We start from the raw sequence: 22,762 nt of genomic DNA on the forward strand, positions 1-22,762 counted from the left end.
AGCGTTTGTTATTAAAAACCTCGTCACCACACGGGGATTTGTCGATCTTGTCGCTTACCGGTCCCGTTTTTCCCTTTTCTTTCAATTTCTTTCTTGTTTTTCTGAATACAGAAGCATTTCGGTCGGTGTTTTTTACTTTGCTTTAAGTAATTATTAATGTCTTCGTGGCATCGTATCAGACCACGCGGGCAAAAAGGCGCCGTTAGAAACCTGACGAAGGTCGAGGCCGATGAGACCGGGCGGATCGAGCTGAGCAAGCGATAACCTTCGCCGTCCCCAAGATGACGTTCTATATGGAACATTTCTTTTTCTACTCCATTGTGTGGTCTCCGGTTCGCGGAACCTCGCCGTCCCGCGCCGAGACTTCCTTACGGGTTACGAGGTCATCGGTGGAGCTGATAAGAAGCTGCAAAATTGATGCCACCACGCGCCACGCACCCGGGCGGGGTGTTCGTGCAGTAAATATAAGCCAGTAGCGCCGTTCGGTGCAGATGTGACCGACTTTATTGGATTGTGGGCTAGTGATTTGTGGCGGAAAGCGTGTTTACAGTGGTTCTATCGAACGGACGGTGGGCGAGAGTTAGTGCCAGAGTCAGTGAATAAACCATATTTACTTTCCTGTTATCACCAAACGACCATCACCATTTCATAAGCAAACCGTAAAGTGATGGAATGTAAAGCAAACCATCGTTGTTCTAATTTTGTAAATATAAAATCAAATGAAACACTAAAAACATTGAACAATAAAGCAAAAAAATATTCTTATAGTCATTAGACAGACCAAACGACCGGATCATTTCAAAAAGCAAATAGTAAAATGATAGATCAAAATGGAAACATCTTTGTTGTGCTTTTGTAAATATGTTAAACTAAAAGTAAACGAACAACTAGAAAAACAGTAAACAGTAAAAAAAAGAAATATTCTTCAATTCTTTATAAAGCCACGCAAGAAGATTCTACCGACTAAAAATCACTTACTTTCCCGCAACAAGCACAACTACACACACCCGACGACATCACGATCGCAATGACTTTGAGTCGAACTTTGTCCATTTGATTTTACAACACCTGGGACGAAGTAATGGATTTACTTTGGCAAAATAACACCCAGCACTGTTCGGTGCAGGAAACCATGTACGTTATTAAAAGAAAATGTGTACGGTTTATTTTCCCCCCACCCCCTCCCCGCTGTGCACTACGGAAAGTTTCGCCCATCGGTTGGAACTCACTCTCTGGCGCGCACGTTTCGGCATTTACTTTTGCTGGGTGGAATGCAAAAACAAAAACAAAACCCCTCCAACATGGGAAGAAACGGAAGGAAGGATGCCGACCACAGCCACCCCAAGCACGCGGGAGCGTGGCGCTAACCCTGGCCGCCCCCCGTCGCGCACCCGCCGGCCATCAGCGTGCATATTTGAATCGGGCGTTCACGTTCCGTTTCCCGCGGAAGAACGGAGAGAAAAAGCCCTCCAGGGCAAACCTACATCAGACTCGTGGCCGACAGGGCAGGACCACGGGAATGGGGTGGGGGGCGGAAGGGAAACCAAATATAAAAGTCACAGTCCAACGTCGGAGTCGCAAAAGTTGCAGTCTTCGTTGATTTATTTTTATGATACTCTCTCGGCCCCAAAAATCGTTTCGGGTTTTGCGGGTTCCGTCCGGACCAAGGTTGTCTTCGCGGGCGCAAAAGGATGCGCTCCACCGTTTCCGGCGGTTCCACCCCTTTTTTCCGGGACATTCCCTGTTTGCCCGCAGGTGCCTACCAGCACGAAGACACACACACACACACACACAACCGTATGGCTCACGGGTCACAGTTTTTTCGCTCGAGCCAACGCGCTCAGACTCCCTCGGGCCGTTTATCTGTGTGCTTTCAGAATCTGCACTGGCACTCGGGTCGTCGCACCGCATGAGAGATCCTCGTGTAATAATAAAAAAGCAACAACAGTTCAACGCAAACCAACTCCAAAAATCAACCGAAAACACCACCGACCGACCGACCGGCCGACCGCCCAAAAACCTCGCCAAAGAAACTCCAATCGTAAATTACGTTTTATTGCATTTTAGTACAACCTTGCCCGCGCGCGGCTCCCCGACTCCATCACGAGTGAAGTTTTTGGGGGCTTTCTTAAGATACCTTCATGGCTCTGACCCGACCCAAACCTTTCCCTGCCTTTCCTCCCTTTTCCCCCTCGCAGTGGCAGTGACCGCTTGCGAATGGCTTTCGTTTGGCTTGGAAGCGGCAGTTTCAGTTGGATTGGGGAAGCCCTACCGAGGGTAAGTTTGGTTTTTGTTTTTTTTCCTTCGTTACCACCATCGACTACCCGCCCCGCCCGTGACCTCTTTGGGCTTTCTAACCATTTATGTGTCTGTTATTTTATTTTATTTTTTATCTTTCTTGTCTCTCTCTCTCTCTCGCTCTTGTACCGTCGCCGGTACATTAGCAATGAAAATTACCTTCCCGTTTGGTTGGCAACATAAACCTTTGCCGTAGACAACGTTACTTGCGTTACGGAGGAAACTATCAAGGGTTCGCATCGGGGAACGCAAGATCAAAGATTTCGCTACATGTTCTACCGCAAAGCAAAAGGGAAAGGACCAGCACCAACAAGTTCTTCCCCACCTTTTTTAGGCTACCGACTCTTATTTGGCCAACGTTTTATGACGACTGCTGACAACCTGCCAACAAAGCTGAACATTCGCATCCCTGTGTCCCCGGCTAGCCTGCTTACACTAATGCTGAACGGACCACCGGCATCCGCTCGGAGTCGGTAAGAAGGTCGCGTCTGACGGCGAGCGAAGACGACGTCCACGATAATGACGTAACAAAACGAAGAAAAGAACTTTCACAAAGGCGGCCAACAGAAACTCCGCCCGTCAATTTGCTCATGTAATATTAACTGCACTGATTGCAATGCAAATGCAATAATACATGCTTCGCGGGGGAATAATTGGAGCGGCGCGCATGGAGTGCAATCACGAAGCACTCGGGTTTCATTGGAAGTTCTCTCCTTCCAAGCAACGACAGGGCCCCGCGTGTAGACAATCTGGAAAAAAACATGGACTTTATGCATCATGAAATTCCATTCCAAATTGAGTAGGTTTCACTAGCGTTGTTGTTCGTTATAAGATTGCCCTTTGTCAGCGTTCTCTCAGGCCAAAGAGAGACGCTGGACGGGTTGGGAGTGCATAATAAGCTTTTCCTAGATCCGTGCCAGTGATTTGTTTGATGAAAAATGTGGAGGAAGTATTACCAAATACTACCCTACCAAAGGTTGCAGAAGAAACAAATTTGTAGATTTATGGATACCAAAGATTTATATATCAGTATACATTAGAACATCAAGCAACCTTGGTTTGACAAGGGACCCTTTTGTGGAATTTGAATCCGGTTTCCCAAATCGGAAGCAAAGACAATCGAGACGAATGATCTAATTTCACATCATCTCGTGTCCTATCCATTCGGATATGTGAAACGGAGCAAGGACATCCCAAAGAAACTACCTGATTGTTCTACAGATATAAGAAATCCCTCATCAAGATATGTCTCCACGTTCTCTACGGTGTTGGTAGAAACCAAAAAGACTTTCTTCAAAATACAATTTATTTCCGTCTACGTTCAGAATCTCTTCCCCGGGAAGAAAGATTTAACTCTTCTTTGAAACAAGACCAAGCCGGCTTCGTTCCAGCTGAGGGCGAAAAGACTTTGGCAAAGAATTTCCGTCACACTCGACCTGCAATGATGGTTGGCGTTGTTGGCGGAAGTTTGTGGCGATCGGTGGAAATTGGAAAAGTTGCCGCATTGCTTCCACCCCTCGGGGCTTCGAACAATTGGAATGGACAGCAAAGTTCGTTTGGGGAATCCCTCGACACGCCGCTGACAGCCGTGACGTTTGCTGTGGGTTATTGTTTCACTCGGCTGGCAGCTCGCCTGTACTGGATTGCGAAATGGTGGCCTTTGGCCCGGGTCACTTACCGGTGTCGAGTACGGATGGGCCGTCAGGCAGACGCCGTCCGCCTTCAGCTGCTCCTGCAGCAGCGCCTCCAGCTCGCTCAGCATCAGCGGCGAGCTGTCCCGCTCCAGGCTGTCGCTGTTGTCCGACAGCAGGGACTTCGGGTCGTTCAGCTGGAAGTACACGCTGGCCGCGCCCTTCTCGCGCAGCAACCGCACGCTCTTCAGCAGCTTGCTCCGGTGCGCCGGGTTCTGCACGCCGATCGCGTCCAGGTCCGGGTCTCCCACCTGCTTGCAGATCTCCAGATCGTCGTACCCGTTGTCGAGGAAGCTTTCCGCGTACTGGCCGAGCCCGAGGGCGCGCAGCCACTCGCACACAATGTTGCTGACGGCCATCTTCCTAGCTGCAGTCGGTTCGATCTACTTCCGATCGTACTGATCGGCTCGCGCGGAACAACACGGAACGATTCGCGCACACTACTCGGCGTTTCTTCGCCCTTACGCCCTGAGTTCCAGGGGTGGCACACTCCTAACGGCACCGTGCGGGAAAACTTTACTCCAAACCTTCGCCTTCCGACCCGCTTTTCACCGCCTCACGAATCGTCCCACGTTTACGACCACCTACACACTTTCACATCACTTACTTCGAACGCCATTCGAGCCGCGAGTGGATCTTGTACCACGAACTCCCACAAACACGCATACACAAACACACACACACACACACACGGACACCTTTTTATCGCCACTCGGGACCACGATTTTCTTCTCGGCTGTGCCATGAAAAACGACCCGCGGGGGGGAGGGAAGAGAAATGAAATTTCAAGGTAAACATAAACGTTTAATTAAAATCGTCCTTTTCGCCCGGCAGCGCCGAGCGACGACGATTCCCACGACGACACACCCACACCCCCCGAGCGGACGACCCAGGGCCGTCCATTTGTGTCCCACCAGCCCTTGCACTTTCTCTCCCTTTGCTCTCGTTCGTTCATTTTCCCACTTCCTACTTCCTTCTTGCATCTTGCGTTCAACACTTCTTTCATGCCACAAAGTTTATCCTTGTTTCGACCTTACACATTCGGCCGTTTTAATGTTCCGTTTCCCCCGAAGCGTCCCTCACTCCGGGGCTGCATTTCTTCATCTCGACCGATCTGCCTTCTGGGGGTCAGGCAGTTTCGTTCCGTGTTTCGTTTCGTTCACATTCCTTCGCACTTTTGTGTGCGCGTTCGTTCGTTTTGGGACGATCATTTATTTGAAATACGTTTAAGCGTCAAACTGAATTCTTTTCCCGTTCGACTCTCTCAACATTTGTTTGGCTTTGGTGTTTCTTTCAAAGTCATTGGGTTTTGTTGGTTTTTGCAACCACTTGGAGGGTTAAGGTGAGGTAAGCAAGTTTGTTCCACATTGTGTTTGCTAATGACTCATCAACTGTGACTCATTAGGGTGATTCCTTGATGTGTAGATGAGGAGCTTAACTAAGTGCACGTTTGTGCATACATGTTCAAGAAACGAGCGCTCGGTTTGATTGTCATATTTTATCCACTGTAAGTCACCTCTTGTCTCTCTGTCAGCCTCTTGCACCAGTCAGTAACACATTTCATTTGACTCTCCTTCACTTGTGTTTTTTTCTCTCTGTATCTTTCGTCTAGTACGATCTTCCTGAGGAGTGCGCCTGCTACTTGGCTTTTCGTGCCTTTTGTGTGTGAGTGTGGTATTATTCATCGCTTCTCTCCAGGGCACATTCCGAGATGGCTCCTTCATTGGCTTGTCGGTTTATTTTCTTCCTGCACCGGGAAGGGCCGCCGCCGCCCGCAAGAACCGGCTTCGTTCGTCCTCCTTCGCACGAACCGCTGACCAGAAGACGCTTCGTCCCCGTTGCACCTCACAGGCGAATCCCAAGACGATCGCAAAACCGGCGCAATTACTTCGCTCCTTACTCGAAGCGAGAGCTTTCCCACATCGCTATCATAGTTGTCGTCGTCGTCGTCGTCTTTAAAGCCACAAAACTGGTCCTAGGCGCGGTGTGTGTATCTGTTGCCGTTTTTGCCCTTCTGCCTCGACGACGGATGATGAACGGCGCGGGAACTCCAAACCAGGAAAGCAGCTCGCAGCAGGACCACGGCGGAAAGCTGGAAAGAAAACGGCAACAGGAGAAGCAAACAAAGTTAACCATTTGGAATCGTGACGAGTTGGTTAATGATGATGATAAAGATTATTATTACTCTCCATTCCACCACCCTCAACCCGTCCCCTCAAGTGCGCCTGTACTTGGGCGTTCGCTCAGGCCGCGGCCCTTAAGATTAAGGAACGAAAGCATGAGCATGCCACGGGAAGAAAAACGCCACAAGTCGAACAGTCTTCTTCCTTGCAACGGTACATTCGCCGTGGTTCTGGCCCGACCTGCAACCCACGGCATTCGACGCCAGCAAGCTCGACGGAAGAACCTTCCGCCAGGCGATCGATGTGCCTAGTCGTTCATCTCGTGTGCTTAGCCTGAAATCCAGTTGAAATCATATTTTCGTGTACCTCCACCACCTCCCGAAAGCCATCGAGCATCGTCTCGACTCCGATACCGGAGGTAGCATTATTCGGTTCGGCTCAAAAATCGAGTAAGATTTATGACAGGGTGAGGTGAAACGCCGTCAAGCCAGTCGCGAGGACAGGATCTTCGTGATGACCTTCGCTGGTTGGGGGGGGTTCGGGTAGCGCGGAGGTCCAACAGGAAGGAAAAATGGAACTGCTCCTTGCCTCTTCACCGAAGCCATCACCGAACCACGAAGTTAGGATAGGAGGCTGGTGGGTTTGAAAAATTTTTGTTGACAGATTAAGATTTATGAATGTGGCAATTAAAAAGAAACGTGAAGACGGCAACCGCACAAACCAGAGGAAAGAGACAACGGAGGTGAAGGCTGCCTAATGCTGGCGAGCACGGCATCCAACCTCGCACCGTTCCTCGCATAGGAGTCACATTTACACCCCGTATCGAGAACCCCGAGAAGAAAGGTGCCCGCGAACACTTCATGACGCGCGCTAATGGAAACCACTGTGCTGTGAAACGGCGATGTTCGGTGATGATGCTGGCGATGATGATGACTTATGGAGACAAACGTGCGCCGTATCTGCTGGGCACACGAAGAAAGGTGATCAGCAGGTCGGAAGCAGAAACATTTCTCCTTGCCGGTGTGGCGTTGCGGGGAAAATGAGTGACACTAAATCGTTTGACGAAATGTGCAGTCAACAGGAATGCGTAAATGAGAACAAAGCTGCGCATGGAATGACTTGTTCGTTCTTTAAGTTTCACATTATACCGATTATGGAGTGTAATCTGTCCGCTTTTCTTAGAATTTTTCTTTTTTGGAGAAGATTCTTCCAAATTTGTTTATAAAAATTACGAAGCCTCTTAATAAAATATTTGTTTTCAAAATATTCCAAAAACAATGTTCTATGAATCATTACTAATTTTGCTATGCATTTTCCAACGCCATTCGCTTTCTAGGAAATTTCAAAGATGTCTAACTTTTAAAAGTATTTACTAGGACGAAATTTGATACCTCACTTTAGAGGATAATCTGTAAACAAAAATTATCAAACTTCAAGAAAAGCATTTGAAATGGTGGAAAAGTTAGAAGGGATCAAAATATAATTGGCAATATTTTGTTACAGAAATCGAACTAGTGGTAAAACATTAAATCCCTATTTCACTTATTTTAATTCCGCCTCAAACATAAGACATGTATTCTACACATTTGAGTGAAACAAATTTTTCTTCGTTTCATTATCATTTAAAGTACTTTTTTTACGGTTGCAACCCTTCGTAAGCTTGAATTTCCAAAACAAATATGCAAGCTTCATTAGCCAAAAAGGATCAAAATGGCACGCAAGCCAAGCTTCAACCTCTGACATGCCCACGCATAGGTGAAAGTTCGTCAAAAAAAACCCCATCGTTCTACCGGTGGCCCATCTTACCAGATCATGTTTTGTTTTTGTTTATGTAAAATCCCCAACGTCCCAACATTCCAGCGTGTTTCGTCGTTTGCTGGCTGGGTCGCCCTTGTGCCCTTTCGCAGGACATACAAAAGCACGCCCTGTGTCCTGGGAATGCGTGTTTGCAAGAAAAACGCAACATTAAAGGAGAGAGGAAGAAAGGTAAAGAATCCTAGCGTACAACAAACCCAGCACACAGCGCAAACACAGTGGCCAATTTACATTTTGCACAGACATGGATGGACGTCGACCTCCTGCAGTGGGACGTTCCGCACGACCCAAACCGAACCCAGATGGTCTACCGATTTTCCCGACCACGATGAATGAATCTGCTGAATGAATGCGAATCCCCAGGCCGTCACCTTCGTCGTCTGGCTGAAGGTCACCGTTCCGGCGAGGCAGCGCCGGAATAGGTAAAAAGGACTCTCGTCGCTCGGTGAACTTTCCGGTCCCCTCGGGAAATCCCTACCGCGTCGTGTTCTCCCTCGTCGTTCGCAAAGTGCGAGACGTGAAGCAACGCAATAAAAAAAAACGGGGTACGAATACCTTCAGGCGCCTTCCCTTCGAATTCTGCAAGATTTCGCAGGTGGTTTTCGCAAAGGATGCTTGTGCTGGGTGATTTTCATCAGACTATTGTAGTATGGAACCCTTTTCGTTTCGTTTGCGTCACATCCGCCCTTTGCGTGCCCTCCACCGGGAATAGATTCAAATCGTGCAAGGTACGAAGATATTTTCCACGCGCAGACAGGGTGCTCAATTTTCCTCGGAATAAATTTCCACCAAGGCACCGTCAACGATGTGTGTGTGCCCGCTAAAGTCATTCACCTTGCGCGTCGTAATAGCTTCTTTCGAGCCCGGCACTGCTTGCCTTCGGGCTGGAAAGGAAGCTCAGCGAAATAACTTGCACAAACGAACACAAATCTGCTACCGACGCACGCAACAAACAATTTGCCGCTATCGTCAAGGGCTCGGATGTGGTGCTGGTTCTGGGCGGCGAAGCGGGTATCATCACATAAAACACCCAGGTACGCCATGCTCTCGAGCCATCTAACATCATACCGGTTCATGCAAAACATTTGCCGTTAATGTAAATTCACCCCCGGTAGGAAATATGCAAATACCCAAAGAAAGTTGATGCAGCTTTTAAGTTCTCGACCTTTCCGATGCACCGATGCAAATCTGGATCTATGAAGTCATAAGTGGCAATGGAACGGACACCGGTACCCCGAAGTGAGGCGCCATTAATGGAAGCCACAATTTCGCCATCCATCAGCAGGCAGAACTGGACCGGTTGACAACACTAATGGCTGAAAAGTGGGTCACAAATATTCCGGAGCTACCCCAACCGATGTCCCGTGTTCTATTCCACATGTCGGTTGCGAAATCTTCTAATGCAGCACGTCAGGACCGATTCTTGAGATAGGTCCACATCGTGAGGAATTACCATTTTCACATTATTCAAGGTGGATGGAACGAACTGACCAGGAGGTAGGTTTGAGAGCTAATTTATTCATGTGGTAGCGCAACCAAAACGCATCACGTCCCGGCATGGCCTTCGCATCGGTGGAAGGCGGTGGTGTTCGACACCGATGCCCGGTTACGGGTCAGACGTATTAAAATATCTAGGTGGACAGGTTCTGTCGCAAAGGAAAATGGTTATATATTATACCGGATATGCGACACAAGTGTCAGTTCCCAAAAGTGGCATTCGAATATTTGCAATTCTAACCCAGGAATGCAAAGTTTGACGGAGAATTTTCCTCAGCGTGTATGATATATCATGGTAAATGGGCAAACAGGATGAGTGGTTGGAATATCACAAATGTCTTCAGGGGTTTGTGTCACTCTCACTTAATATCACAGCCACAGAAAAATCTAATTTCAATATTTTGAAGTAGCTCTAAACGAAAATGCCATATCCATGCTGGGCTTTAGCACTCTTTTTCCGCGCTCTTTATGGCTGTTTCTATAGTATTCAACGACACCTAAATAAACTACACAGAACAAAGGATGCCAAACATAGCTCAAACCAAAACAAAACGACCGAAAAGTGTACATAAAAGGCTTCATTTAAAGCACTGCTTTAGCGGCAGAGAATTTGCGGCCAGCAAAACCATCACCCTCGCCATGCACAGGACTTGGGGGAGACTCCAGGAACGACAGAACTCGTCCCCAACCGGAACAGCTAACTCGATTATCTTGCACTGGTAAAAACCCAACGTTCCACGAGTCATCGCTGGCGCAAGTTTTAAAACATGTCCAAACAACATCCCACCACGGTGGACCGACCCAGAAGCCTAGCGGTTGAAATGGTGCACAACTAGCACCACGACAACGACGGTCGTTGCTTTGCATATTAAATATTTACAAAACTTTACACCTCCGTCGAGGCGACTGTGAAAAAAAGTAAAATTTTCCTTGGTTTTTGTCCTTGCGAAAACTCTACTTTCCCCCGGGAGGGGAGAGGGAGGAGGAGAGGGGGGGGGGTTTGGCTCGCGTGGGGACGTTTGCACTTGCTAATTGGGTCGTACGCCGTAAAGGAGAACTTTACCGGGTCGCGCCGAGAAGAGATACATAGTAACTCAACTCGGCGTTCTAGGAAAAACAAAACGAAAACTTTGCCAGAGATAGAAAATTGCACCCCATTTACATATTTGACGGTAAAGAAGGGAAAACATTTTCAAAAGTAATTAAGTTTTCGCGGAAAAATTCTCATGCTTATCCATCGTGCGCCCATAAGTCGCGCGATACACCGAACGGAGCAAAGCAAATGTCCTTCCGAAGGGAAAACAATTTACCAAAGCCAACAACCACCCTTCGATGAGTCTATGATTCGGTGTGCAAATAACTCTTTTATGGATTTGCTGGTCTTATTTTTCACATTTGCAGTGCAAACTCAAACACAATTTCGGTTGATTGAAAATACAAATAACCGAGCAGGAAGCTCACATAAACAACAGCAGCAACAACGAAAACAACAAAAACAATATCCACATTTTCCAGCGAGTCGGTTTCCACTCATGCAAGTCAATTTGGTGTCGAAAACGGTCGGTGTTGATTTTTCATTCGCCACGAAACCCATTCGTGAAGGGCCAACGAACGGGATGGCTGGCACAGTGCCGGCGAGTATTGTTCGTACATTTTCACGTCCCCATCGTGGGACCCATCGGGGAAAGGCTTTAGCCACCCCAAACGCAGCTAAACATTTACATTCTGCCTCCGAACCCCCGACGCTACCTCAATTGATAAAAGCATTTTTCGAGATAAAACAAACGTGCAAATAAATGTGTACGCTAACAACGATCAATTGTTCGCTGGCGCCTCTGCGGCCCTTTCGGTACGAGCCTTATTTGCTTGGAAATGTGTGTGTAAATCCCTGCGTTCCGGAACAGTGGAAGTACTCGTGGAAAAATGAAGGGAATGTAAATACACACGCCTTTGCAGTGGGTTGACAATTGAAAAGGAAACTGCGTGCAACAAGTTTAAGTAGGACTAAAGCAAAGAGAAGTTGTAAAAGGAGTATCAAATATGAAACAAAGGAAATAATTATTTTCATCGGTGTGAAACACAATTCGAAAGAATTAAATTTAAAGCAACCCGATAGTGTTAAAGTCGACAAACGTTCTGTTCGAGGAACAATCAAACAGCTCCACGGCAGGTGAAAATCGACCGGAAACCCCCACGATGCCATCTCGCCTAAATTGATCAAACAAAACCCCATTCGCATTCCGGTGACTTCTGCCGTAATCAATATTCCGAACCAATCAATGGGCTGTACACACCGACATTTTCGGTAGACCCTCCCTTAACTTTTCGAATCTTTCCCGCACTCACATCGCGCCCACAAATTCTCCCACTGACGACAGCAAAAGGTGGAGGGATTTTAAAGCAATCGAGCAGAAGAATCAACTCTAGCCAACCTGAAATGATGCCCTGGAAAGAGGGTCACGGTGCGCATCGAACCTATTCTCTAAAGCCTAGAAGGTGAAAATCGATTTCATGATGCTCGGTGCCGAAGCATCGAAGATCGCGCCCCTTAAATGTTCCATCCCCGGGGCTTCTGGCGCAGCGGGGAACCCGTTCGGTTGACGATCGAAATCATAACCTACGAAGTAATATTCACCAGGAAAACAATTCCACGCCACGCCAACACCGCGAGCTTCCCCCCGGCGTGGAAACCGAACCGAACCGTGCGCGGATAGAATTACTTCAATCATATTTCATGGCCCCGCGTCGCCCGTAAAGCCAGCGGTTGCGCCATGCGAGACACGGTGTGGCCAAAATTCAGCTGTGACCGAAGTCGATGGAAAACCAAAACTTCACGCAATCGCCACGGCCCGGGCGCCGGCGGGGGAAGGAAACGCGACAACGACGACGTGAGACTTGATACTTTTTTACTTCTACCAGGATGCCATCTATCTTACGGTTCTATCGTGTTTTGTTTTCTCCGCTCGAACCGTCGTTTAGGCCGGTTGGAAGCCGGTGGCCACAGCCGCACGATTTGTCTCTCGCTGGTTTTTATGATCTTCCCCCCGGAAATCCAACCGAGACGCCGTCGCTTCGAATTATCGTCAACGATTTCGGGGTCAATTTTCGATCACCACCTACTCACCCTTCCGTTTGCTTTTTTATTCTTACACGCCTCATACATAGACATCGTGTAGGAGCACATAAAAAGTCCTCCACCACCGGTGTCCTCCAACCGATCGCACCCTTCATTTCTCTTTCCTAACAAAATGGTATCACTTGATTCTGTCGTAGGCAGGCGCACTGAAGCCCACCCAGGACACCTTGCATGAGTTGGAAAAAATAACGACAAAGAAAACGCCTGAAGGTGCAAGCTGTCACCCTTCGAAAGGGAACGGCTGGAACGGAAATATTCGTTCCAACGCGGGATGGCCATCAAGTGAAACTGGAAGTGCATAAGAAGCATCCGACAAACTACGCTGGTGGCATTAAAGGACACTTTGAGATATCATCTGTTCGAAAGGCGAAGGACAAGTAGTTAAAGATAAGGAAAAGGAAGGACAAATTAAAGGTCATTATGCACATCGATTATCAGATATCAACAAGAGGAGATTCTTTTATTTACAAGCATTCAACGAAAACTGAAAACTAGTTTAGAGCATTTGCAAAACACACACGTCAAAAAGGGATTGTTGTGTAATTATCCTTAGATGAAATTTAGAAGGACTTTTGCTTGTTTTGCTATCTCAATATATCAGGCTCTTTTTCATCAAAACAAAGGCGAACAAAACCAAATGAGAATGTCATAAAATCAGCCTTCCCCTTCGACTCAAAATCTCTCTATTACCGGGCGCAAATGGTACTGTCCCTGTACTCCCACCCTCCCACAACCGGCACATTCCAGCCCACATGATTTCCGACGCATTTTCACCCCTGCGTGAAAAACAAAAGTTATGATTGGGCGATTCGGTTTGGATCTAATCAAAATGCTAAATTATGTCTCCCACCGGGAAAACCCGGTGCGCAAGGAACGCATCAGGCATTCCGCCCGGTAGAGATCCTAAAATTACGGACCTGCCAGCTGTTCGGAAAAATTGGAAAACAGTCCAACGCCCACCCTAGCGTCGAACAACAGCATGAAAAAAAAAACGGACAGCTCGAAACAACAACAAAGGGTAGCGGCAGCCCCTGGTATGACAAATACCTAAGGGAAAACGGTCGCAGCATTTTGCGATCTGCGCACTCGGTTGGCGTGTTTTAAGACAGGTTTTCCCACTTTTTTCGTTTTCCTTCAACATCCCAAATCCTTGTTAATCTAAGCGTTTACGCTTAATCAAATTTCGGCAAGAATGTCAAGGGCGTTTGAAGGGTTTTCGTTTCATAAAACCGTCAATACGTCATGTGGGAAATGTGTTTCAAATACTACACTAAATGGTACATTTACCGACGGAAATAATAATTCAACAAACTCTATGAATTGTCACAAAAACAAAAACAGCACAGGCGTATTATCGATCGTTATTTTGGTTTCACCGAGCGAAAAAACCGGAAAGGTATATCAATAATTGAAACACCCTTGTCGTTAATATTCAATCGAAACGAACGTGCTTTTGCCACCCGCTAATTCCTCCCAAACAGCCTCCCCGAAAACCGTATTGAATATTTCAATTAGCAAAAACCGAATTCCACTTTCATTTGGCGCAAAACCAAACACAAAAAAGACAAAGCGAAGGCACCAGCAGGCCAGCATCATCCGCAGCCGTATCGTTTCAGCATCGTCCGATTATGCTCGGTTGGGTCATAAATTTTCACCGGATAAACTTTGCCACCTACCAGCCGCGCTCTGGGTAAGAAATTCCCGTTCCGGAACGGTCCCGGCCCACGCCCCATTCCCGGGTTCGCTCAGCAGCAGCAGCCCGGTTTGCCCAGGGTTGTCTTCGGAGGTGCGACCGAGTTTCCGAAAAGTTCCCCAAACCCAAACAAAAGCCGAAACACCCCGAAACAAAACAAAACAAGGCCCGGCCCAACACAACACGCGGGCGGGCGAGAGAATATTTAATTGGAAGATAGAATTTCATTCGAGGATCGTTTACGGGGACCAAACTCGTGACCAAAACCAAAACTCCCCCACCGCCACCGCCGGTTGTCCTTTTCGCGCGCGGCCGATCCGCGTACAAAGATACTTTCACAAGTATTTACCGGTGCCGGGAAACGTCAGGTACCTTTCCCGCGCGGCCACGGGGGTACGGGAAACGTTGATTTCCATGGCAGGAAGAGTGGCCAAGAAGACGTGCGAACAAACGGTGGCCTGTGAAAAGGATAACGCCGGGCGGAAGCGCACCAAGAAAAGGGATGTTTAATTAGGTGCTATTCGAGTTCGGTTCCATCCCCGGGTATTCCTCACAGTGTGTACGTGTTTGTACGTACGTGTGTGTGCGTTCGTTTCCATTCGACGAAAGCCGGGTCCTTAGATAACCGAAGGATTCGATGCTGGTGGGAAGTGAGAAAGATAAATAACGCTTTTACCACCGCATCCCACCGTATTCTTCAAACCGGGAGTTTCCAGCACCGGGCGGCATTCGAACGGTTGGGATAATTTACGGCAAGTTTTTCTTTTCCCTTTTTCAAGTCGTAATTGTTTCCATTCCCAGCCATGCAGGTGCGGATGAGGATAGATCGGTTGGGGAAGGAAAAAAGTGGATGTTGAAGATTGTTTGTTCTCAAAACTCTCCCGATGAAACCGATGCCAATTGAAGGATATATATTGAAACCCGGTACCCGGTGCTTCACAGCTCCGGGGAAACCGGTATCAGGTGTCTATTTAATGAAAAACATTCCTTCCTTTCCGGCTGCTCGAAAGGATTCCTCGCTTTGTGCCATTTAATGAGAATCTCAACGAGCATCGATGAAATTCCCTCTTCACCTAAAACGGGATCGCGTAAAAGTCACATACGCAAATAAATTAACGTGGAATGTATGACCAACCGACATCCTCCATTCAATATACACATAAATTCCTATCGAAAATGAAGGCTATGGAACGTCGTTAAAAATTAATGTAGTCACATTTAAGAATACCTAAATTGGCAAAAGCCCATCACCGAGGCGGATGTGTATTTATGATTCCGATACGCGTTTCCATTTATTACTCATCTTCCCCCAAAAACTGCAACACTGTAATGGGTCATCATTAAGCAAAACAAGCTTAACCGGAAAATATTTTTACGCTCCTCAAATGCTTACACTTTGCGGATATCGAAAAGGCCTCCAACCGTACCCATATTACCATACGCGGGCATTCCACATTCGCGGAACGGAAAACGAAGGTACGATTAATTTCCCTGCGTGCGCCTGTCAACCGACAACTGATGTGGCCATTAAAGTGCAATAAGTATCGGCGTATCGATTTTACATCGATCGGACGGCGATATTGGAACAGCACGCGAGGAAAGGAATCGAGGGGGAGGGTGAAGATTGGGAAGGGAGACACAAAAAAAAAGAGCCGGGGCAAATATGACTATCCCACGGTGGGGCATAAATTTTGCTATACGATCACATTAAATGCACATAAAATCATCCAACAAGCATTAATGCGGCCGTGGGCTCGAACGAAAAGAAAACTAAAAATCTCAAGCCCCCACCCGACGACGGGCGACGATCGTTTGGGTCGCGTTTTGCGGACGCATGAGAGGAAGAGATGGGGGCGCAAAAGCAAGATTTGGACGCAATCGCATCAATCGAAGTCCGGTGTGAACTGCAGGTGGTCTTGGTGGGCACGAGTGTAGAAAGGTAAAAAAAAGCATATTTAAAGAAAGAAGTGGATAAACACGAAATAAGATTGAAGGAAAGAGAGCGCCATCGTTCGTTAATTCTCTTTCTTCTTGTTGGTTGGTTTTTCCTTTCCTCCTGCCTATCGCTCCTACAACAATCCATCTACGATTGATCTCGCGATCTTTTTCGACAAAACTTCTTTACGACCGACGGGACGTATCTGCCATCTTCCGCCTGCTGCCTTTGGGAGAGCAAAAAACCAGAATATATCCTCTTCAGGCAGTGAACTCGAGATGTCGCGTTGGAGCACCAACGAGGAAGAGGGTGGAGACATCCCCCCGGGGGCCCGAGGCTCCACGATATCAATCTCGATCTTTTTGACAAACCGTCCTATCTCCACCGGGTGGAAGTGTGGTTGAAGCGGCCAACAGGGCCCGACCCTGTGCCCGGAACGGTGACCATCGAGTCATTTTCGTCCTCCTGCTCTTGGTTGCCCCGACCCGGTTCAGAGTACTTCAGCCCAGATGCTCTGGAATTTTGACATTCCGGCCCGTTAGCATGGGCGGATGAAAGCTGCTAAAATTGCGGCATCGGCAAGTTTCACGGACGACCGGGCAACATAACAGTCGCTTTCCGCGTCCGGTTAGTGAAGCACACGTTTTTTTTTTTTTTTTTGTTTTTCTCGCTGTGGAAAAACTTTAAACCATATTTTTTCTTGCTGTTAAGTTTCCTTTTGTTTTGATTAATGAGATTAAAAGCGGCACAAACTCTCCTCCGCCCGAAGAAAGGTCATGCTGACGCACGAAGAACCGTCACGCGCGCACGGACAAGACTAATAAATTGAGAAACCGGGAAAGAAGCGCGCAATCCGGAAGGTTCGAAAACAAAACGAAAGCAGCGCACCCAACCCCAACAACCCCCCTGTCCCTCTCTACCCTTTTCTTAATGGACCACACACACAGCCCTCACCGTGCCAAGACGCGCCGTGAACGATCATTTATCACGAAGCGCGCACGACGTCTCACAAAAGTCTGCCAAAAAATCTTAAAACCGTGGACCCCTTAGGTTTCCTTCCTTTGCTTCCCCGGTGGTGTTCTTTGGCGTCAACAAACAGAAACTTACCTCAGAAGGATGTGTTTTTTCTCGATGTATTTTCTTTACGCGGGGAAGAAGGCCAAGTAAAGGATTCTTTGCGGTCCAAAATTCCGCTCCAAGTTCCACACGCTTTTTTGGTTTCAACGCGACGACGAATCGATGCACCTGAGCACGGCCTGCTTTATTCCTCTGGTTCGATGATTGGAGCACACTGGATTGGAACTGCTTGCTGCGACGCAACGATAATTACGGCGATTCTGGTTTTTTTTATCAAATGCCATTTCAGCTTTTTCCACTTTTGGAATAGTTTATTCCAAAAATCCTCGGTCTTACGAACATAAATAACACCAGTTCTTTTTATTTTCCATTGCTGACGAGTTCTTACCACAAACTTACCCGATTAACTAAAATTGAACAAGATTTCACATCCGAAAAGGATCGTCTAGTTTCCTACTTTCCCACGAGGACACATCACGGTACGCTTTGTAGCTCTTTTTAAAAGGAGAACCTCAAATAAACCACAAATGGGACATCCTTTCCATTACGGAGCGATTCAGTCGGAAGATTTAGAATTGAAAAATAGTGGCATTACGATGGATGGAAAATAGTGGGAAAGAAAGCAGAAACGAAAGATTCATCTACGTTAGCTCGGGCGGAATGGAAGAAAGAGATCTGCTACATTTCGCATCCTCCTCCTCATCCTCCTCCTGCTTCTCCGCCGCTTGCATACCGGAGAGCTTTGGATCGTCTTAAGCTGCTGCTGCTCTCGAACGCGCGTCTTCGTGTGCTTTTTTACCCCGTCTTTCGCTCGTCCTCCTGCCCTCTCGGCCGTTTCCTTTCCTATGCCGCCTTTTGGCGTGTTCTTTCTTTGCTATCCATCCTCCAGGGAGTGTGAGTGGTTTTTTTTTGCAAACTTTTGCATAGCATTTTCATCATCGGGTTAGCCTCTTTTTGCGAGCGGGAGGTTTTCGTCTTCTGCATCGTTACCTTCTCCTTTTATTGCTGCCTCGAAGGCCCACGGGAGATCGAAGATCGAGCACAAACACCACCACCGCCACCACCACCAACATCATGGCCTCCGACAACACCACCACGTTTTGTTGTTTTTTCCCCGTCTTCCATTCGCTTCGTTCTTACGGTTTCTTATGTTGCTGCTGCTCTATTTATCCACACACTTCTTCCCGGTTGACCTTCGTCGATCCCTGAGGGATGTTCATCGCCGGTTCCCTAACCGCCCCGGACGGTGCTGTGTTGTGTGACAAAAATGCAATCCATCTTAAAGCACGAACACACGCAGTCAGGTGTAGGCAGGTACAATAACAACCGGGTCCCAGCATCCACCAGCGCAGGGAATTGCACACTCTCACCGTTTAAAGCTCCGTGTGGTGGTGCTGCCGGCCCGGTTCCCTTTTCGGGGGCTCCCGGTGGCTGCAGCAGCAGGAAAAGAAATAAATAAACATCCAACACTCTACTAAAATCACTAACCAAATCCCATCGCATCCACGGTGAACGAACGAACGAACGAGCGAGCGAACGAACGAACGAACGAAACGAAACGAAACCGGAAAACAACATGCCGATCGAAGGAGCCACACAAAGGCTCGTGGGGTACTTTTTCTCATCTTTCTCAGCCCGACTAGCTCCAAAACGTTCGCGGTCTTCTTTTCACGTTTTCCACGACAGCCCTCCACAGCGTGTGTCGGTGCAAGAACTTTGCCTCTTGCCTCGTGCTCAAACATGAAGCCCTCGAAAGCCTCCCCGCCAGATTCCGGATGAAACCACCGTTTCGTCTGCAGGCAAACTTCATGGACGCAGCGTTAAACTAACTGGCTCGGCGTGGGGAAGCTTTTTATGTACGTTCGCCAATGGAGAGAAAGATGCTGCGAAGGGATCACGATGAAACCCAATGCCGACACACGGGCGTACTGCACGTTATGTGTCTGGCGGTGGGGCTCAAAAATAAACAAACAAAGTGTGCACAAAGTTGCACGAGCTTTTTTTGGGTCGGCGGGAGGGGTTGGTACACTGCATTCTATCGGTAGGGGAGCAGCCTCCCACAAAATCACAGAGAAATAGGCAAAAATACACAAACACGCACAACCACTCACATGCTCGCTGCACTGTTGTTGCTTAATATTTTCCAAACAAACGTGCCTGGAACGGCGAGCCAGCTAGCACTTGATCATTTATTTTTTGCATCACACTATCATTTTCAAGAAGATTTCACCTCACGAAAGAAGATTGCTTCACGAAAGCACACTGCTTCTCCCTTGAAAGGGCGGCGCGCGAATCAAACACGGAAGGGAAAAAACCAATCTCATCGAATAACGCGCACGCGACGACACGGGATCGAAAAGACGTCCGCCCTCGACGATGCACAAATTCAAACTGACTTCAAAAAGCTGTCAGCTGTTTGGAGTTCCTACTCTCTGACCTCTAGTTACCGCTTCGTTCACCTTCGCGGAACAAAATCCATTTACCGGCAATTACCGATACGCAAGCCAATCGGTAATTACCGATTCATTGACCTTGCCGGCTAAAAAAGCCTCGTCCCTGCGCTCAACTTACCGGTTTGCGAAATCAGTAATTACCGGTTCGCTGACCAATGACGGCTCTCCGCTCTGTGCGGTAGTCACACATACCATTGCAGATTTTCCGTCGAAGAGAGAAGATTTTGAGTTCAAGAGAGATAAGAAGAGCGGGTAACTTGATGATGAATCAATGATGCAATGATTATCATTTCGAATCCAACGCCGGAATCTATGCAACCAAAACCGGTTGAAACTAACGGTTGAACCGAAATTTGAAATTTTCAATTTCTTTAGTTTTGTTCGTTTTACTGCACAAATTCAATGGGAAAATTAAGAAACATTGATCGTTGGTTCACCAAACGTCCTAATACTTATTTAACGAATATTATAAACGTTCATTTTTCTTCTTTCCTTCTGCACTTAACGTTTTTTGTGGTGCTCAGAAGAGTATTAAAACTGGGTTAAACTTAATCTTAAGAACTTCCTTCTGACTATATTGACCTTACGGAAAGAAAATTATCATCATAATCAACAAAAGCTTAAAGAAATCATCAAACACATGTTTGCCTTCTTGAAAACCTTCAACAGATAGATTTGGATCTCTTTCCACCACCGTTACGGTGGAGTCAAGTGTAACTAAATAATTCATCTTAGTATTAATTTGCTTCGCACGTCGCTGTGAGCCTCTTCGCAGGTTGTTGTTGGCTCTTTGAACAATCTACGACTCCTGCTACCGTTTTACTTCCGCTGCTGTCTTAACAGATTCATGATATTGTAAGCAAGGGAAATTAGCTGACACCACGCACAATAATGCAATGGAAGCAAATTCCGAGCACTGCGTAACAAAGGGCATAATAAGATAGTTTTATCAATTCAGTGAGCATACTTTACTTTTGAATGTTTCCTTCAGTTCGGTTTAGTGAGGGTTCGTTTGGAAATTTTGGTTTTAGTACAAATTATTTATCTCTATTTGTAGAGAGGCTCAATGGTCTAGGGGTATGATTTTCGCTTCGGGTGCGAGAGGTCCCGGGTTCAAATCCCGGTTGAGCCCTGTTTCTCTATCAGTTCTTTTTTATGTATATCTGTATCTTGTTTTGTTAAAGTGAGAACATCTTAAAACAATTTGTTCTTCTGTGTGATACCCTCTTTTCCATTATATAATGTTCTTCTTCTTAGCTATGTACGTGCTTTATCAAACGTACAACAAAACATTATCCCCTGGAGTGTGTATCAAAAATCTAATTTACCATCCATCAATAGAACCACACCGAACATGTTGACGAACGTTTTCGCATTCGTTCGTGTGTGTCCATCAACGTATTGACAAATTGATTTAGCTCACACCCATTCCCACTGAAGTAACCGACAAATGGATACGGCAGAGGGTAGGGTTCTCATCCCACTGGAAAAGTTTGGTTGAAGAAAGAAGTGCGTTTTGCGTCCCCGGTACGAGCGGGAGAGAGTTCTGAATACTTTTACGTCTGCTTTGGGTTAAATAAAAATGACACACTATCGCGCACGACGAGCATTCAGGATATACGGAACCTTTTAATGAAGCTCCCAGCAATCGATGGACACCGGAGGGCGGTGCGAACTGTGCCAGATGGTCAATCTAGATCGAGATCACTCGGACGGACGTTAAACATTTCCGGACATCAACTCACCACCCTTGATCGTTACAGGTGGAATGGGAAAAACAAAATACGTTCATAGCTCCTGGTAGGGTTCCTCTGCTATTCCTAAGAACACTTCAGCGGCCGGGACAGGCCTACGATACAAGGTCCATAAATTTCCTCACCGGACTGCCGGCCACCGAAGTGCACAGGGTAATAGTTGAGGAAGGAAGAAATTATTGAAATTTATGAATACACAACACTGACCGTGACGCTTTTTCGTCCATTTCGGGGTAGAGACGGTACCAAGTAAATCGTGCCGGACCAGAAAGGACTATCGTTTGAATTGATATTTTACTGCCCCCCGACGAACTGCCTTCGGGTTGGAACTGCAAAAAGGGACTAGAAGCCGAACAATGAATTGAAAGATAAACACTACGTGAATGTGCGGATAAAAAAGAATAAAAAGGTGTAACAAGAGGACGGACGAAGAAACAACATTGTGCAATGGTTTCCAACCATTGGCGAATTTCTTAGCATTTGAAGCGATAAGGATGAATTTCGGTAAATAACACACGAGCATTAAAAATTATGCTTGGATAAAGGCTCAACTAAATGGAAAACTGTGGAACGGAAAATTCTTAAAGAATCGAATTTAATTTAGAAAAAACATCAATCGTTCGGTATGATTTAATTGAAATTGAAAGTAATATAAAACGTCTATTACTTTTGCCTCGAACAATGAGGTTAAAATACTCGCATGACCCAAACTCATAGTTCTCTTAAAGTACTATGTCTTAAGGTCCTTGTAATACGTTAAACAGTGCTTCTTTTCATCCTGTTCGAGTACAAGAAAATCCCTAAACAGGCCCACTTCGAACCTTCTTCAATTTATTTTTAATGATAGTGCTGACTGCGGCTTCCATTTGCATGACCTCGGGAAAGTGATTTCGAAAACTTACGGTGGGTAAAGATACTGGGATGCCAGAAAAAGTTGCTTTCAAGACGTAAATGGTGACGCACCGACTGCGCTTATCACAAAGTATATTCATCATGGCTGAGAGGCTGACACTTGGCGAAATATTTTGGACAAAGCTCGGGTGGGGTAAAAAAATCACTTACTTCGCGTGTTTTTGCTCATCCTTTTTCAACCAACTGCTCCGGTTAACCGGTCCAACGTTAGCATGGAAATATTCATATGGATTAAACAGACCCTGGATCTGATGTTTGGGGGGAGTGCTTGGTTCTCATGAAAGTTTAAATTTCACCTTGCCACAAGAAAAATACTTTCACGAAAATAAGGAAATGAAGAAAGGCCACTTGTAGTCAGCAAATTCGTCTTATCCGAA

General features: G+C 46.8%; 1 protein-coding gene and 1 non-coding gene across 3 annotated transcripts in view; one reads left to right on the forward strand and one right to left on the reverse strand.

The window, feature by feature from the left end:
* The window catches only part of LOC131260755 (uncharacterized), a 100,411-nt gene extending 95,883 nt beyond the window's left edge, over positions 1-4,528 (reverse strand). For both annotated transcript variants that reach the window (XM_058262568.1, XM_058262566.1), the window contains exon 1: positions 3,977-4,528. In XM_058262568.1, the coding sequence (XP_058118551.1) occupies positions 3,977-4,348 (372 nt within the window). In that variant the 5' untranslated portion in view covers positions 4,349-4,528. The remainder of the gene's footprint in view (positions 1-3,976) is intronic.
* A 16,251-nt stretch (positions 4,529-20,779) lies between these two features.
* On the forward strand, positions 20,780-20,851 carry Trnap-cgg (transfer RNA proline (anticodon CGG)). Its single transcript has one exon. It is a non-coding gene; the product is annotated as a tRNA-Pro (tRNA).
* Positions 20,852-22,762: the final 1,911 nt, after the last annotated feature.

The sequence above is a fragment of the Anopheles coustani genome, chromosome 3 (genome assembly GCF_943734705.1).
Source record: "Anopheles coustani chromosome 3, idAnoCousDA_361_x.2, whole genome shotgun sequence".
NCBI classification, from domain to species: Eukaryota; Metazoa; Arthropoda; class Insecta; order Diptera; family Culicidae; genus Anopheles; species Anopheles coustani.